This window comes from Nannobrachium achirus (assembly GCF_963921795.1).
Source record: "Nannobrachium achirus genome assembly, chromosome: 22".
In the NCBI taxonomy this organism is placed as follows: domain Eukaryota; kingdom Metazoa; phylum Chordata; class Actinopteri; order Myctophiformes; family Myctophidae; genus Nannobrachium; species Nannobrachium achirus.
In genome coordinates, this window is record NC_137829.1 from 31,193,634 (window position 1) to 31,213,468 (window position 19,835).

Consider the following 19,835-nt stretch of genomic DNA (forward strand, 5'->3'; position numbering starts at 1 on the left):
GACTTGAACATCAACCTCCTGGAAAGTAACGCCTTTGAACATACAAGGCAGGGTTCCCACGGTCATGAAATTCCTGGAAATATTTTGAAATTAGAAAAATATTTTTCCAGTACTGGAAAAGTTTGGGAATTTATTAAGGGTCCTGGAAGGTCCTGGAAAAGATAGCTATGCATTGTTTTAGGTTATTGATTTTGTTAATACCTCTGAAATGACAAATTCAACATTGGCCAAATTGTCAAATATTAGAGGCAGAAATTGTGAAAATAGCCGATCTACATGCTCACAACGCCTCGCGTTGAGTCCCCAGTTAAAACATGATTATTTTGGGGGTCACAGCCTGAAAAGGTTGAGAACCACTGGCATACACTACCTGTCTTTGGGCATTGCACATAGGAGTAAGCGACCTGTTATTGAGCTGAATTATTGTTATATAGTCCTGGAAATTGGGTTAAATATTCTGGAAAAGTTTTGGAAAGGTTTTGGAAATTAATTGGTAAAAATGTGTGGGAACCCTGTACAAGGTGTGTGCTCAACAGTAAAAAGAACTTCTACTTTTAAAGCAACATTTTGAAGGTTTGAAAAACGTCAACATTAAAACCTTATGTTTACAGTAACATTACAGTGGCAGTGTTTTCTCTGGCAAACCAGGCTGAATTCATAACTCGCTTTATGACTCTGTTTGCACTTCTTGGTTCTTCTGTTTTCATGCAATTGATTGTTTATATCTAATTGATGTGTACATGCTTCTTCCCTGGACAGGGCTCTCCTCCCTCATAAAAAAATAATACATGTTCTATTTCTCCTGCATCAATAAAGGTTCAGATCAGCCACCACAGGGATGCTGACAGAACCGTCGCTAAAAACCCCAGGACAAAAATCCACTCGTCCTAGAAAATTCACCCTCCTGGCCCCCCAAACTGTGGAATAAACTCCCTGTCGCACATAGAACAACAGACTCACTCCCTAGCTTCCGCCGTGGCCTTAAGACTCACCTCTTCAGACTCCAACTAGGCCCATAGCACTTACCGTAGCACTCGCCTACCCTCAATGACCATACATGAAAGCTAGATAGCATTTCTTTTCCCTAGGTTTTTATATAACACTTTTTACTGACTAGGTGCTTGGTCTACCTTCGTTATTTTTGTCTAGATTGATAGTTCTATGCATTTGATGTACTGATGTTGATGTATCAATGTATTACCTTGCTTATTGTATTGATGTATTATCTTGCTTATTGTAAGTCACTCTGGATCAAGAGTGTCTGCTAAATGCCTGAATTGTAAATTGTAAGGTTAAATAAAAAAAGAAATAACAACGTAACAATGTGCTGCTGGTGTTGTTCTTACACTGGTTCAGGATGGCCATCAGGGCGTTCTTAAACGTCTCCTTGGCCAGCTCCATCTCTTCCTCGTGCTGGGCCTTCTCGCCCATCAGCCGCCGCACGTGGCTGTTGGCCGACTGGATCATGGAGTAGAAGTGGTTGGCCGTGCGGCGGTTGACCTCGCCTCGGTCCACCCAGGTGAAGAGGACGGCAATGGCCTCGCTGAACTGGTGGTCATCTGTGTGGTCAGGAGGAGACATTTTAACATAAAGAACTGGTGGTCATCTGTTGGTCAGGACACATTTTAAGTAATTTTAGACCTGAACGGAATTCTTTGTCACTTTGGATTTTGAACCACTTTAACCATTATGCTATGCTTTAACTAAAAAAAATAGCAGATCTACAAGCTCACAGCGCGGCACCGAGTGCCGCGCCTCGAGCTTGTAGATCTGCTATTTTTGGAAAATCGTGAACATTTTGTGCGAGTCTTTGAATATTTTCGAACCCATTCGATAAATGTCTTCTAAATCCTTCCTCTAAATACAGTGGTTCTCAAACTTTTTCATGTCAAGGACCTCCAAAATTACATGTAATTTGGCCGCGGATCCCCATATCAAAATATGTTGTTCCAGGGACACCCCCAGAAGCAAATATTTGAGTTGCGAGCTCAGATATACAAGCTGTGAGCTTGTATATCTGCTATTTTTCAATAGCATTAAATAATTCTAGGCCTGAATGGGTTTGATATAATGTTAGAACAGTGGTTCCGCCGGGGGACGCTGTGGGGGGACGCTGTGGGGGGACGCTGTGGGGGGACGCTGTGGGGGGACGCTGTGGGCGCTAGAGAGACTGTGAGGCGACAGCGCTATACCGACTGCAACACCACCGTGCCCCCCACAGGTTCTTCTTTTCAATGTCCTGAAAGGTTTTGCACTCTTGGACATACAAGGTTTCTATCAGACAGCGACGGAACAGCTTTCTACACGCTCATATAAAGAAAGAGGAAAAGCAGGCCAGTGTCAAGTGTATTCTCTAACGTTTGAATAATAATTGAGCGCTGCCACCACAGAGCAGCACACTATTGCAGTAACAGAGTGAATTAGAAAGCATTTAATGAGCTCAATACCCAGGCACAACGCGACCCGCTAGAAGACTCTGTGCCTCTCCGCGGCAGACACCGGGCCTATTCAGACGCCGGCAGCAGATTAGCGTTACATTACGGCACGCCACAATGAGCACACAACAGAACGGGGAACGACTCCAGGAATAATGGAAAGTTATTTCCCTCCTGCCCCCGGCCTCGAGGGCCCAGAATAGATTCAAAAGAGAAAAAAGCTATTCATAAAAATGTTGCTTATTTATGGCAGATATTAAAGATGGATAGGGCCGTGTTGAATGGTTCTCGGTGGTGCAGAGTGTTGCATTTAATTGGTACAGGAGGTGTGTTTGTTATGCAAACTACATTCACAAAACAGGGTTTGTGTCATTAACTGGGGAGGAGAGTAGAGGTATGGTAGGTACTAGGGGTGTAACGGTACATTTTAACAGCGATACAATACGCATCACGATACATGGTTAACGATACGATACGATGGACGATATTGGTTCATTCATGGCGATACAATACGATTCGATTCAATGATTTAAAATCGACATAGTAACTATTTAGCAAGGAAATTAAATATGTGTGAAACGTGTCAAAAATCTATTATTATGGATATAAATAAGTAAACGCTGTGATTCTCTAGCAAATACATGGACATTATATTTCAACACATATGGACAAACCTTGACATGAACACATTTATCGATAGACCCAGAGTAGCTATATGGAAGAAAGGTAATTAGACCCCTCTTTTAAAATTAGTTTCCATACAAATGATTATTTGCATTGCAAAACGATTCGATAAAAAGCCAAAATGGTACAATATTTTGCTTTTGCAAACGATATAGTAGATCATTGCAAATTAAAATCGCAGTTACTATATCGTTACACATATAGCAGATCTACAATCTCACTATGCGTCGCATTGTGACACATTGTGAGCTTGTAGATCGGCTATTTTCAAAAGGCCGAAAGGTATTATAGGGCTAAGTGGTTAATGTATTTTTTGTAATAATAATCATCATACAAAGTAACTATAACTAAAGTTTTCAAATAATTGTAGTGTAGTAAAAGTACAATATTTGGATCCAAGATGTAGTGGAGTAAAAGCTAAAGTATTGAAAAATTGGAAATATTGAAGTAAAGTACAAATACCTCAAAATTGTACTCAAGTACAGTACTTAAGCAAATGTATTTAGTTACTTTACACCACTGCAGACGGGTACAACAGCTACTCTGACCCTATGACTCACATATAGTGGCGGATCGGCAGCGCGACGTAGGTTTAAGGGCCGCTTCATCTAGTCATCAAAAACAGCTAATCTACAAGCTCACAACGTGATGTGATACAAGCTTGTAGGGGCTGTTTTTAACAAAATGTTGAAATGGGACATAACGGTATCACTTCAATAAGATGAATTTATTTTGATCCTCTTTGAACAATATCTACCATGAGACATTCCAAAATAACCCATCTACAAGCTACTATTTGCGACCTTGGCTCGTAAATCGGGGCTCGCTCTTGCTGGGATGAAGGAGACCAGTGGGCTGTTAACTGGTGAGCTCCCAGTACGGCTGTCACACTGAAGTGACACATCCTATTATCATAGCCTTCATGTAAGACAGCTGGACTGGGACCACAGCTGTCTGATCCATCAGCCTGGGAGCTAGCAACTCATTCTGCAGACACTCTGCTGTACTGTATGTCCCATCATGTATGCACACACCAATGTACATGCACGCACACGTTTGTATCACTATTCTTTTGAGGACATCAAATCTTTTAAGACAGCGTTGAAAACAGGCGAACGATAGGCGAAGAAAAGCCGGAATTTTTTTCTGCTTTTCTTGATGATGTGTGTAAATGGTTTAGTAAGAAACCCCATAGTTTTATTATATATATATATTATACCTGTCGAATTTAGCGCGCTATTAACTAGTTAAAAAACAATCCTTTTAATGCCGATAATTTTTTTAACGTGCGATTAACGCAGCTGATGTTTGAGCCTCGGTGCGCTCCGTAGTATAGAGAGTGAGGAAGCGAATGCGCTGACAACAGTCAGTCAGTGTGTGATGCGGCTAGCAGCAGGGCTAGTCATAGTATGAGACCCCGTAACTCTATGTATGAGACAGACAAAACGGCGGAGATTTTTGCAGCAGACAACCACAATATCACCGCACCTGTTTACCATGGTTACCAGGTAAACAGGTGCTGCGACAGCGGCTGGTGAGCAAAAAAAACTTCTCACTCCTTTGAGAGGGAAGTAAAGTATTAAAACTGATGACAGAAGAATCTCAGATCGTGCGTGCGTGCGTGCGTGCGTGCGTGCGTGCGTGCGTGCGTGCGTGCGTGCGTGCGTGCGTGCGTGCGTGCGTGCGTGCGTGTGTGCGTGTGTGCGTGCGTGCGCGTGCCCGTGCGAACACATCTGTTTGATGTGTACGCTAATCCAAGCCAACTGGAATCAATACCCAATTAACGGGGGATGATCAAAGATACGTGTATATAACCCAATCACATTCCTGTTCGGGCCGCTCACGTCTGACTAAGCTTGTCTGACAGGGTACAGCATCCATTCCAGACGGAACACGCCTGCGCTTTGTTTTATCGCTTCATGCAGCCGTACAATAACAGACATGAGATTGCGTATTAGTCCAACGCAAGTCCTTCTTAAATGGCAACGAGATGAAATCAATAATTGCTGCTGAGACCGCGAGCGCTTTATGGATATCATTAGTTCTCTCAGCATGGGATCTCGGAGGCGTCGCGCGCTAGGGTGCACATCAAGCGCACGTACCAAGCGCACGTACGTACGTACGCACGCACGCACGCACGCACGCACGCACGCACGCACGCACGCACGCACGCACGCACGCACACACACACACACACACACACACACACACACACACACACACACACACACACACACACACACACACACACACACACACGCAAACCATATTTACTGCAGTGCCTTTGTGTACAGTCTGCCCTGTTATTATCCCAATCAACAACTGAGGTAAATATGTCTCCCTTTATTCAATCAGAGTCTGTATAAACACTGTGTTAACCACGTATTGACCCGAGTCGTCCCCCCCTCCCTTCCGTTGTTCCCTCTAGCAAATCTCTTTGTTTGAAAATAGATGCTACAATTTTCTTTCTGAAACCCTTAAAGAGGCGGTGCCATAGGTTTGTACTTTTTCTTGTTTTCATGTGTCCCTAGGAGGTTGACAGTCTTTCATTAGACACCCTGGTGTGGTTGTTATGAGCAATTATGTATTCCCTTTGTATTTGGGGTTTCTTCCTGGAGGCTGACACCGCGTGGGTCAAAAGTGCCAATCCAAAAACACAGATAGAGTGACATCATATAATCATCCCCTCCCCTTTTACCATTCACCCAACACTGTGGGTGTGGCTAACTTCAGCTGGGTCACCACCCACCATGACAACCAGGCATACTTAATGAACTGGTGGGTGTGGCCACATACAAACCTAATTTTAACTCTTTCTGTACACTTTTTTTGGAAAAAAATCTTCCTCTAATACCTGATAATCATGTTTTAGGGGAGGGGAAATCATGGCACCCCATCTTTAAAACAGGGTCTGCCCCTGAAAATGGGTCCAGACTCCCGACCCATTGTTTGGGAAACCATGGTTTATGACATGTGACCGTATGCGATTATGGAATCCGTAGGAGACGGGGGTGAATAAATTAGAAGGCGCGGCTTGTGATTGGCTGAACCGGGGAAGTCGGGAGAGCTCTGCTGTGTTCACTTGGACCACGCCGAGACGCGGGTGAATGTTAACCTGGTGAAATGCTAACCTGCCGACACTGGTGAATGTTAACCTCTATGCCTAAACCTAACCCAAACCCTAACACTAACCTCAGTAACCCTGACGCTGGTGAGTAGCTAACCTGACGACGCTGGTGACCCTCCGTGGTCATCACCGAAAACAAGCGCGCCTTCCCCTTGCATCTCCTATGGATTCCATAACAGCTGACTGTATACTGTATGTGGACAGTGGTTTATGACAGTGGTTCTCAACCTTTTCAGGCTGCCACCCCCAAAATAATCATATTTCAACTGGGGACCCCCCACACTGACGAGCACTAAGAGTTGAGGCATTACATTTTGTAAAACACGGTTCTGTTGTGAAAATAGCAGATCTACATGCTCACACGCGGTTGCGAGGCGTTGTGAGCATGTAGATCTGCTATTTTCACAATTTCTGCCTCTAATATTTGACAATTTGACCAATATTTTCCATTTTAAAAGTCCTTAAATCGTCACTTTAGAAATGTGCAGGTAGTACCCTCTATACAATTAAACGTTATGTTGGTTTGTTTACTGTTGAGTGAGAAAACAATGTTTCACTTTAGGTTAATCATCTGGGGACCCCCCCGACCCACAGGTTGAGAAACACTGGTTTATGACATGTGACTGTATGTTATGACATGTGACTGTATGTTTTTTTTTTAAATTATTATTATTATTCTTTATCCCACGATTTTGTAACCCATTTTTTCACCCAGTGCCAATTGTCTATGTAATCCTCGTCTCTGCTCTCCCTCTGCCGTGCCTGGGAAGGCAACAGACTGACCTCATAATTCCTTCAGTGCATGAGGAGTCCAAGTTGCTTCTTTTCACCTGACAGGGGGGATTTCCCCGGTTTGGACGTAGCGCGTGGAATGAACACGTTATTCCAACCGGTTCCTTTCCCCTCCATCAGGCGCCCCGGCTGGCCAGGGGGAGGCATTATAGAGACCAGGATTACTCCATGTTTTTATGAGGGTATACCTACCCTAGGAGACACGGGGAGAACATGCAAACTCCACACAGAAAGGCCCTTTCGCCAACCCCACCTGATGACGAGGAAGGGGGAACACGACTGTATGTTTTGTTATGACATGTGACTGTATGTCATTACATGTGACTGTACGGTCTGCGGATGCAGTGTCCGCCTGACCTTTGAGCCTATCGGCCAGCAGCCCGGCCTCGTGCTCGGAGTAGTGCGTGATGGGCGCCGGCGAGGGCGGTCGGAGGAAGTCCTGGTAGTCCTGGTGGACCTGGCGGCGGTGCCTCTCCTCGCGGGCGAAATGCCGCTGCTTACACTCCCACTCGTACAGGTCGTCCCGGGCCTGGGCGAAGTCCACGTGGATCCTCCCCGAGTCCTTCTTGTCTGTGCTGGAGCCGATGCGCATGCGGTAGCCTGTGGTATGAGCATATCGTCGTTGTCGGGTGAAAACCTTGTACCGGTATGTCCAAAACCGTTCGTTTTGCATTTATCATTTTAAAAATGATTCAAACTAGTGAAAACAGCAGATCTACAAGCACACGGTGCGAGGTGTTGTATGCTTGTAGATCTGCTGTTTTCACTACTTTTGTGCGACAGCCTTGTATGATGAAGCAGGGCTTTACTTTGCGAAAGAACATACACATTTGAAACTTGGAGATACGAGGTTTCCACCCGACATCGACGATATAGATGTGACATTTCAAAACCTCACACATGTTGGCAAGACAGTAGATTTTCAGGGGATTTGCAGAACATGGAGCTTGTAGATCAGCTATTTTTGCTATTTGCGGGTTTCTGCAAAAATACGCTGCAAAAAATGCATTTGCAGGACATTTTCAGGAAAAGAAAACTGGGAACCCTTCGGGAACCGTGTTCTAATTTCAGCTTTTCTACCCCTGAGCCAATGCCGCCCCATACCATTAACACTTAAAATATTCATCTCTGGACACGTGTGTGTGAGTGTCTACCTGATAAGTAGAGGGCCTTGTCGATCATGTACTCCTCGCTGTAGCGGATGTGACAGAAGTTCTTCTTGCTCTTGCGGATGGCGATGATCTCGCCACACTGGTCGAACACCTCCCTGATGATCTCCTCGCTGGCGTTCTCCGGCAGGCCGCCCACAAACACCGTCTTGCAGCCCGGCGGCCGCTCCCGCGTCGACGGAGGGGGCAGGTCTGGGGAGGGGTGCGTTTTGGTCAGTACTCCTACTTTGTCAGTACCAAAGTTCACAACGTGACGCCGCTGACGCGTTGTGAACTTGTAACTAGTAACTAAAGTTTTCAAATAATTGTAGTGGAGTAAAAGCACAATATTTGGATCCCAGATGTAGTGGAGTAGAAGTAAAAATATTGGAAATAGGAAACACTCAAGTAAACGCTGCAAGCCAAATGACGTTATGATAACGTCCTCCGGTGACTCCGGTGATGTTCAGAACTAGGCCAGATCACAGCCCATATGGGGATGATCTTGATTACCAGGACGTCATAAGGACATATGGATTATTGTTATTGTTTGTAATGTTAGTTGAAATATGAGCATTTAAGGTTATATTCTGAGACATATCTGACTAGTTATGATATTTATCTGGCCTCGATCGGACCCTCTCTGATTAATCCAGGACGTCCGTTTTCATGGGCAGGATTTATGTTGGTTGAAATCAGGTGATATTCTAGGCCAGATCTGACTAGTCAGGGTTTGACTGGTTTGATCTGGCCCCAATCGAGACGTCACTGATTGGTCCAGGTCCTGACCATGCTTACAAATACCTCAAAAAATGTACTTAGTTACTTTACACCACTGCTCAGGAAGCACATGTACACCCATGACAAAAACTGGAAAGAGTCGTAGACAATATTTGAATGGTATAATATATATAATATATCGTCTTTGTCAGGTGGAAACCTTGTATGTCCAAGACCTTTCGCTTTATATTTATCGCGAGGCGTTGTGTGCTTGTAGGTCTGCTATTTTCACTAGTTTAGTTCATTTTGAAAACGATAAATAGCAGATCTACAAGCACACAACGCCTCGCACGTGTGCTTGCAGATTGGCTGTTTTCACTACCTTTGTGCGACGGCCTTGTATGATGAAGCAGGGCTTTACTTGGTGAAAAAACGTACAAACTTGAAACTTGGAGATACAAGGTTTCTGCCCGACAGTGACAATACAATAATATAATAATAATAATATAATATAATATTTGTACGGTATACGTCATTGTTTGCTAAGACAGATGGCCTTGCATCGCTGTTACCTCACATCAACTTTATCATCCCACACGGGGAAATTTGTTTGGTCCAGCGCTCCACGGATAAAAAATAAATAAACCCAGCATAAAACAATAGAATACACAGTAGTCTCACTGTGTCTCTCTCTCCCTATGACCCCGTGTGGGATAATAAAGTTGATCTGAAGGCTGATGTAAGAGCAGTGCAAGGACATTTTTGTCTAACAAGCAGGGGCGTCAATTGGGTATGGCAGGGGTATGCAGCTGCCATACCCTGGTTCCAGGGGGGGGGAAATAAAAGTTACTTTTAAATATAAATCCATGAATGTCTCTTCTGTCTATCTGTTCTGGTTATTATATTTAACAAGGTATTATAATTATATTCTCCACACTTGTATTCTTGACAAAATGGTATATTCCCAGGTTCCGCAGGTCAGCTGCACAGGTGCAATTCATTATTGTTAATTGTGGCAGGTTTACTAACATGCCAAGTTTAGCTGCACTTGAACAACCGTTCCAGGCTGCCATATCCAGCCCAAGACACCGTAGAAACGGGGGAAAACATAGAATGTACTTCTTAAAATAAATGTATCATGCTTGTTGCTAAGGTATGGCAACATGACTGGTGTCTTGCATGCGTGCGAAGGCGCGTGTGCAAGACACCAGTCATGTTGCCATACCTTAGCTTTTTCTGAACTGACGCCACTGCTAACAAGCAATGATGTACCGCAGCAAAATGTCTCTGCTATCTTATAATTCAGCCTTCCGATTCCTGCCAGTTCCGGTCATGGATATTGATTTCTGGCATGGCTACGTCCGAAAGAATCTTATCGTTAAAGTTTTTTGCAATATTGCGGAGATTTGATGCATTTTCATTCAGCGACAGATGTTAATCCACTTCAGTATTCTTGGACGGAAGCACAGAGTCCTGGGGTTTTCCTCATGTCTCTCTCTACACTCTTGACAGATAAAGTAAAGCGCTGCCCAAGACTGATCTTTTATAGCAGTGGTTCTCAACCTTTTCAGGCCACGACCCCCAAAATAATCATATTTTAAAGAGGTGGTGCCATAGTTTTGTACTTTTTCTGTTTTTCATGTGTCTAGGTCTAGGAGGTTGACAGTACTTCATTAGACCCCCTGGTGTGGTTGTTATGAGCAATTATGTATTCCCTTTGTATTTGGGGTTTCTTCCTGGAGGTTGACACCCTGTGGGTCAAAAGTGCCGATCCAAAAACACTGATTTAATGACATCATATAATCATCCCCTCCCCTTTTACCATTCACCCAACACTGTGGGTGTGGCTAACTTCAGCTGGGTCACCACCCACCAGGACAACCAGGCATACTTAATGAACTGGTGGGTGTGGCCACATAAAAACCTAATTTTAACTCTTTCTGTACACTTTTTTGGAAAAAGAATCTTCTAGTATAATCATTATACTTGATAATCATGTTTTAGAAGAGGAAAAAATCATGGTACTGCATCTTTAACTGGGGACCCCTCCACCCTGACGAGCACTAAGAGTTGAGGCAATACATTTTGTATAACAAGGTTCTATTGAGAAAATAGCAGATCTACATGCTCACAACACAAGCATGTAGATCGTCTATTTTCACAATTTCTGCCTCTAATATTTGACAATTTGACCAATGTTTAATTTGTCGTTTTTAGAAAGTCCTTAAATTGTCACTTTAGAAATGTGCAGATACCCTTTAGACACTTAAACATGCTGTAGGTTTGTTTACTATCGAGTGAGGAAACAATGTTGCACATTAAGCTAATTATCTGGGGACCCCGCAAAATCATGTAGGGTCCCGACCTACAGGTTGAGAACCAGTGTTTTCTAGGACAGCTGGACAGAGAGCCTTACTGGGGTTCTGGGGGAACAGGGTGCAGCTCTTGCAGTGGATGATCTCCTTGACCACGGGCATGCTGGGGGGAACGGGCGGGGGCGGCACCAGGCTGATGCCCGCCATCATGGGGTTGATGGGCCCCAGCAGGCCCAGGTTGGGGTCGAACCCCTGGAGGCACAGAGCGTCTGCAGGGAGAGAGAGAGGTGAGAGGTGAGAGGTCAAACCAAGGAGAAATCCTGGAGAAACCCTTTCCAATGATATCAACGCACTGAATGGGAATTTGGAGCTGTTGGCTCAGTCTCACAGATTGTTGCCATGTCTGCTTATTATAAGCTGGTTGCATTTTTTTCTGGCCTTGTTTAGTGTGTTTGTTGCTTATATGGGCTTGCTTAAAGGACAACTTTGTTTTTTTACAAGGGTTCATATTTTAGATTGTAATTAGAGAAAAGAAAAAGTCAGTGTTAAAATGTTTTAATTTACTTCGTTCTATTGTTTTATCACGTTTACCGTGCTAAAATGTGGGGCATGCGTACACATGGGGGCATGCGTACAAGTGGCTAAATATGTATTTTTAGACACAATAAGCCAGCAGTTTCTTTATTGCTATTTAGTGTAACACTTCTAGCCCCCATAAGTCACATCCAACCATAAAAGGTTACGTTGTATCTTGGGAATGGGCTTATTCTGTGTAAAATGACATATTTAGCCACTTGTACGCATGCCCCCAACCACTGAAATAAGAATCTCTAAAACAATAGAAAGAAGTAAATGAAATCAATTTAACACTCATCTTTTATATTCTTTAATTACAATCTAAAATATGAAACCTTGTTGTAAAAAACTAAAGTTGTCCTTTAAAGAAATATATATTGTTTAAACAATAATCAGGGCCCCCAAAATTAATATGAATTCACCCGAGAACAACCACCTGAAAATAGTGCCAGGGACCTCTCACTCCACATGCAGCTCCGAGATGAGGCTCCTCACTCGTGTCAATCAGAATCGGTCCGTTGCGGGGAAGCTCCGCCGTTCGCGAACACTTCTTACCTTTTTGTGAACATTCTATCCAAAAAGTAAAGGTCCTATGCTGGTCTCTCATCTGTTTACCTCTCAAGTGTGGAAGAAAATCTAAGCAGCGTGTTGAAATAAAGAGTTTATATCGCTCATTTTGTCAGCCGGTTTTGTCAGCCGTTTTTTTAGACATTCTGGAAGTTGCGGCCTCACAGAAAATGTTACTAGCTCCCCTGGTCACGTGGTATAGACACGACGAATAAAAGTGGGGAAAACACAGAATCGGCTTACAAAATAAGCGATATAAACGCTTTATTTCAACACGCTGCTTCAATTTTCTTCCACGCTTGAGAAGCAAACACCTGAGAGACCGGCATTAGGACCTTTACTTTTTGGATAGAATGTTCACAAAAGGTAAGAAGTGTTCGCGAACGGCGGAGCTTCGACCCAATGGACTGATTGTGGTTGACGAGAGTGAGGAACCTCATCTCGGAGCTGCATAGCAGAGTGAGAGGTTCTGAAAGGAGCTATTTCACTCACAACAACAACAACAACAACAACAACAACAACAACAACAACAACGTGAGCGGGAATTCATATTAACCCATTTAGACCTGAACCTGAACGCAAATCTGTGTCACTTAGATGTGAACCACTTTAACCATTATTATGCTTTAACTATTAAAAAACAGCAGAACAATTGTGCAAGTCTTTGAATAGTTTTCACCCGATTCTATGAATGTCTTCTAAATCCTTCTTCTAAAATCAGTGATTCTCAAACCTTTTCATGTCAAGGACCCCCAAAAGTACATGTATTTGGCCGCAGACCCCCATCTCAAAATATGTTGTTCCAGGGACCCCCCCAGAAGCAAACATTTGAGTTACAAATGTTCACTTTTAAAAAGAGATATTAAAAAAAAAGATCTTTCAAAATTTTGCAGATCTACAAGCTCGCAGCGTGACATTCGGTGCCGCGTTGTGAGCTTGTAGGTCTGCTACTTTTCAATAGTTAAAGCATTAAATAATTCTAGGCCTGGTCGCTACTCGACCTGAGGGAGTGCTACTTGTGCTAGCCTAGAGCTGAGACCTCCACACATGATGTGTCACACATATAAGACAAAAGGTTCATATTAGAGACCTACACAGACGAGGATTCACACATATAAGACCAAAGGTTCATATCAGCGCTGGGCCCTACACCATGGGTCTTCAACATTTTCAGGCCAAGGACCCCTTAGTTTAGAGAGAGATGAAGCAGGGACCCCCACAACCTGTTAATAGATTCCATGTAGTTTCATCGTTTGACAGCACCATCAGTGTATTTTGGATTCATGTCAATTTGTGTTTTCAGATATTTAACCGCTTGAACCGTCGATACTGTGTACTTAGTCTGCTCTTTCTCCCCTCTACACCAAACCTCTTTGCCGAAACTAGCCGATCTACAAGCTCACAACGCCTCGCACTGCGAGGCGAGGGGCTGTTAAGTCTGACATCATTTTGTAGGCAGAGGAGAACTTTTGCCCCCAGTTTCCGGGAATCTTTATACTATTTTTACTATTTACTAATTTTTCTTCTCTTTGTTGTTGAAAGGAAAGTGGTAGAATTATACTTTAGTCATTATTTTTGTCTCGGATCTGTTGAAATAGCGAGGGACAGATATTGATAATAAATCTGTTTGGAGGTCTGACTACAAAATGATGTCACGGCTTAAAAGCCCCTATTTGGCCAAAGTTCTCCGAATATGGATGGTAGGGTTCAAGTGGTTAATATAAAAAAGGAGAAGAAAAGGTTCTATCACAACAAAAATCTGGAGGACCCCCTTTAGTAACTCTGAGGACCCCCTAGGGGTCCCGGACCCTGCCCTACACAGACAATGTGTCACACATATAAGACAAAAGGTTCACATTAGCGCTGGGCCCGACACAGACGATGCGTCACACAGCGAAAAGACAAAGGCGCTCCTCGCTGTGACATGGAGGAAGACGCACGTCGTTAATCTTCCTGCACTGCACGTATGGAGACACTCAGTCCAGATGACTCAGAGGTGCTCCGTGTATTTGTGAAGCGTGCATATGTGTGTGTGTGTGTGTGTGTGTGTGTGTGTGTGTGTGTGTGTGTGTGTGTGTGTGTGTGTGTGTGGGTGGGTGTGTGTGTGTATGTGTGTGTGTGTGTGTGTGTGTGTGTGTGTTTTGTGTGTGTGTTTTGTGTGTGCGTGTGCGTGTGCGTGTGTGTGTGTGTGTGCGCGTGTGTGTGCGTGTGTGTGTGGGTGTGTTTGTTTTGTGTGTGCGTGTGCGTGTGTGTGTGTTTGGTTATTATACCTGTGAGGTCCCAATATAGCAAATTGTTATAAACAGAAATTGTTGTTTTTATGGTAAAAAAAAAATAAAAATAAATTGTGAGTGGCTTAGAATTAGGAAACGATCCCGGATAGGGTTAGGAGTAAGTATTTGGAGGTTAGTGTTATGTGTGATTACTTGTGAGTTTGTAGATCTGCAATTTTTCAGCATTTTTTTTTTATCCTAAAATATCGTCGTTGTCGGGTGAAAACCTTGTATGTCCAAAAGTGTTTGTTTTGCATTTATCATTTTAAAAACGATTCAAACTAGTGAAAACAGCCGATCTACAAGCACACAACGCCTCGCACCGCGAGGCGTTGTGTGCTTGTAGATCTGCTGTTTTCACTACTTTTGTGCGACGGCCTTGTATGATGAAGCAGGGCTTTACTTTGCGAAAAAACGTAAACATTTGAAACTTGGAGATACAAGGTTTCTGCCCGACACCGGCGATATGTTTGTCCTACACACATGCGCGTGCATGTGTGTGTTCGCGTGCGTGCGTTAGAGAGAGATATTCTTTCTTGTATTGTATTTCTTTGAATAGAAAGTTTACATAACTCTTCAGCGCACAGTGATTTATGTGCTTTCCCAGAAGCCATGCTTCCATTGTACACAACGTCCTTTATGTTTAGAGCAAGGTTCTGGGTTGGCACAATATTCTGTAACGCAAACTGAATAAATAGTAGTATAAATAAAATAAAACATTCACATTCCGTGGCACATTTGCATCTTCTGTTTCGCATGGAATTCAACTTTTGGTGAACTTTGACTGGGCCTCAACTGGGGATGGAGCTCGTAAATTTGTATTGATAAAGAGCACCTTATCGATCCTGCTTATTGAGCCGGGCTTTTATCGAGCCCACTATTGAGTGTTTTCTAATATTTTGTGGAAAGATATATGAGACGACAAATTCTGAACAGAACTGGTATCTTTTTTTATTGGCCAGTTGTTGTGACTGTGAGTTTATTGCTGACCACCATCTATGAAGATGACAATTGACAAAAGTAACAAATCTCATTAAAACAGTCATTCATTAGTGAGCAAATATACATGTTAAATGGCTTTATATTATGGATAGCACTGTAATAATGTCTTGATAGCCTCTTGTCTTGATTGTTTAAACATGACATCATGGGCCGCTATGCTCGATAACAAGCTTGATAAGCCCAAAGCTTATTGATAACGGGTAATCAATAAATCTGTTAAGCTAAGCTCGACTTTGAAATCGGGGGGTTCAAATGCAACCAGGGATAGAGGTTCGACACCTCCTCCTACCACTCTTTTCACGACACTGCACGGCGACCGTAGGGACCACTGCCACCAATGTAGCGTGACAACAACCTGGAGGCGAACCAGGGCTGCTACATAACAGTGCGCGTACGTTAACCAGTCAGCCAAAGAGCTGAGCTTGTTGGCGAGTGACCAACATAGAACCCCGGAGCCTACATGAAGTGAATGGCAAATCGAGTGGCAAATCGAGTGGCAAAGTGATTTTAAGGTCGTTTAACGTTGTTTAATGCAATCAGATAGGACTTTCCTGTACCGGTATGGGCTGTCAAGGCCAGAAAGTCATTTTTTGCCACTCAGTAGGCGTTCCCGCATAAGTTCCCGAGTATGATGATGATGTCATGCGCAAATTGCGCATACCCTCTATTCGTATAGTTAGCCAAGATGGAGGAGACCAACAACCACATCCCACACTGCCCATATTTAAAATGAGAAGATATGAATTTCACCTCAACAATTTCAAACGTAAACATTTTCAGCTAGATTTTGCTATTGTTCCGCATTGTGCTGTTTCTATTCAACACTGTGAAGTCCTTTTGAAATTGAAATCTCCTTTACAAGGGAGCCCTCGCCAAGAAAGCAATCAAGCAGAGTTCACGACAATGAAAACACAAAGCAAATCACAAAATGCATTAAATACTTTGGAACACACTCAAGTAAAACAGCTGCAGGCCTTTGTTTTTAGTGTCTGAAGTCAACTTTTAAAAATCATCCAAAGAGTTTAATATCATTCGGGAGTCATAAAAACTAAACTCCATCCTCCCACCATGAAGTATACAGGGCTTAAAGGAGTAGTTCACCCCCTAAATTACTTTTTTTCCCCTACAGATGACTAACCACAAGGATACTTGAGTTCAATAATAGTTTTTTGTATTTGATAGATTCCTCCGACAATATATATTATTGCGTCCGTCAGGTCGCAGTTACTATCAAAACCTCCACCGGCTGTCTGTCAGTCTGTCTGTCTGTCACACGTCACACTTTTGCCCTACTCATATCTCCGCCACCATTGCCCCGATCCATGCCAAACTTTGCACACACACTCCTTGCCTGCCAAACTACTACCTCCACCCCTCAATTCTCTTATGCCCCTCTTCTAGCGCCACCATGAGGCCGATTCTCGCAAAACACATTTTTGGACACTGCTCCTACAGATTTGGGCCTAAAATCACGCAAAGCGGTAGGTACACAGTATCTCTACAGTCATGTCATCAAAATGCATCTGTCCCATCTAGTGCCACCATCTGGCCGATGTTTTAAAAACACATTTTTGGACACTGCTCCCACAGATTTTGCCCTAAAATCACGCAAAGCGGTACACAGTATCTCTAAAGTCATGTCATAAACATGGATCTGTCCCATTTCCCATATTCCCTCCTGATTGGCTACCTTCCAAAGTTTGTGTATGCGACCTGACGGTCGCTTATCTCCCGATTTAGGGAGTCTTACTGGTATAGTAAAACTTGAGTTTAATAATATTTTCTTGTATTTGTTGCATTCCTAAGACATAACGTCTCCATGGGGTGAGTAATCAATAGGAAAAACGTCATTTTGGAGGTGACCTGCTCCTTAAAAATACTTCCTGCACATGGGTTTGTCTGACCAAAAAACTAAACAAGAGAAACCTCCATACTCCTTTTTGTGTGTGTGTGTGTGTGTGTGTGTGTGTGTGTTTGTGTGTGTGTGTGTGTGTGTGTGTGTGGTGTGTGTGTGTGTGTGTGTGGTGTGTGTGTGTGTGCGTGCATGCGTTGCGTGCGAGTGCGCGCACATGCTTGCGTGCACAGGGGAATGGGGGGGAAGCATGGATCCATAAATCTGAGCAGTTTGGACACAATCGGAGAATCTCATTAAAGTGCTGTCGGGGATATCTATGACAGGTGAATTACACGGCCCGCCTGCAAGCGGATTCATCACAGTGGCACCCACCCCGTCCTGACTGACCCCCTCTGCCCCCCAAACCCCACCCCACACAACGCTAGAGTGATTCAAGACATGCTTGCTTCCTTGGCACGGAGCAAGACTGAGTCTGCCAAGTGGGAAGGAGAGAGAGAGGGAGGGGTGAAGAGATGGGGGGGGGGGGGGAGAGAGACAGAGAGAGAGGAGGGGGGGGGGCAGAAAGAAAGATCTAGTGATAGAAAGGGAGACAGGGAACAAATAGACAGAGGAGAGTACAAATTGAGGCCAGGAAAGCGAGGGAGAGAGAGAGACCAAGAGAGCTTGACAGAAGGAAAAAAACGAAGAGAAAAAAATATATAATTTATATCAGTGGTCTGAACCTTTTCTGGCTGCGACCCCCCCAAATAATCACATTTTAATCGGGGATTTTAACCCCCCCCCCACACACACACACAAACACACACAACACACACACACACACACACACACACACACCACACACACAACACACACACACACACACACACACACACACACACACACACACACCCTGACAAGCACTAAGAGTTGAGTCATGTGAAAATAGCCGAGGCTATTTTCAAAATTTCTGTCCCTAATATTTAACCATTTGGCCAATGTTTAAGTTGTAATTTTAGAGGTATTAAAAGGCCCTAAATTGTCACTTTAGAAATGTGCAGATACCCTCTATACGCTTGGAACTTTGTTTACTGTTGAGTGAGAAAACAAGTTAATCATCTGGGGACCGCCCAAAATAATTTGGGGACCCCCCCTGGGGGACCCGACCCACAGGTTGAGAACCACTGATTTATATAGGTTTTACAATTTCATTTGTCATTGTATGGATGTTTTTGTGAGGAGGTGATGGTTACAGTCTCACGACCGTCTGTAATTACTCTGAATGTGAGGACCAATACAGTTGTCCTCACACTGTCCATTTTCACATTCTACTATTCTACTATAGGCCTACATGTGGGGACATTTACTGTAGCCCTCACAAGTATGCATAGTAATACAAGCACACACGCACGCACGCACATTATCTCATTACCTAAGCGTTACCACATGTGGTGCATCAGCACAGGGAGTGGCGAGCTGCAGTCTATTGTTGGAGATGGAGAAGGACAGGATCTGTGTGTGTGTGTGTGTGTGTGTGTGTGTGTGTGTGTGTGTGTGTGTGTGTGTGTGTGTGTGTGTGTGTGTGCGTGTGTGTGCGTGTGCTACACATGCTCACCACACAGCATGCAGAGAGGCCTGCTTCGCAACGGGACTCTATATATCACCATACTATATATCAGTCAACAACATAACTCTATCCACCTGTTTCCGTGAGAATTTACTTTAGCGTTATTTGTGGGACACTTCCGGAGAACAGCAGACATACAAGCTCACGTTGCGTCGCAGATGCAACCGTTGTGAGCTTGTAGATCACTCTTGGCTGTGGTGCCGTGCCGGAACTGCCGCACACGATGGGACGTTGGAAAGTTGTGGATATATCACCACCATGCTATATATCAGTCAACAACAGAACTCTCAGTGGGGGGAGCTAACATGCATTCAATGGGAGAGCTCTGGTGAGGTGATTGTCAAGGCAAGAGGAAGTAAAAAATATGCCTCTCCGACCTTAGATATTATATATATATATATATATATATATATATATATATATATAATATATACTTATATATCCTTGCTGTCGGGCAGAAACCTGTCATCTCCATAGTTTGACTTTTTGTGTTTTAATGCTGTACATGATCAAACACCGCCAGGGGCGCTGGAACTCCCAAATCCCAAGGGGAGCTGAGCCTGGAGGAGTTCATGCGTGCGGCCAAAGGCCGCACGCCGAAAAATTCACGTTTTTTTATCCGGTTTTGGGTTATTTTTATTACGGTTTCGGGTGCTTATTCCCCGCACAACGGTGTAACAAGGAGCTATATAGTTACTAGTTATTTTAGCACACAGTGCAACACACAGCACGCAT

At 43.7% G+C, this 19,835-nt stretch overlaps 1 protein-coding gene across 1 annotated transcript in view; it reads right to left on the bottom strand.

Moving 5' to 3' along the window:
- enox1 (ecto-NOX disulfide-thiol exchanger 1) overlaps window positions 1-19,835 on the bottom strand; it is a gene marked incomplete at both ends in the record, with an annotated part of 69,961 nt that overhangs the window by 30,540 nt on the left and 19,586 nt on the right. Inside the window, 4 exons of the mRNA XM_080752846.1 lie at window positions 1,347-1,559; window positions 7,396-7,638; window positions 8,193-8,399; window positions 11,323-11,490. Coding sequence (XP_080608972.1) covers window positions 1,347-1,559; window positions 7,396-7,638; window positions 8,193-8,399; window positions 11,323-11,490 — 831 coding nt within the window. The remainder of the gene's footprint in view (window positions 1-1,346; window positions 1,560-7,395; window positions 7,639-8,192; window positions 8,400-11,322; window positions 11,491-19,835) is intronic.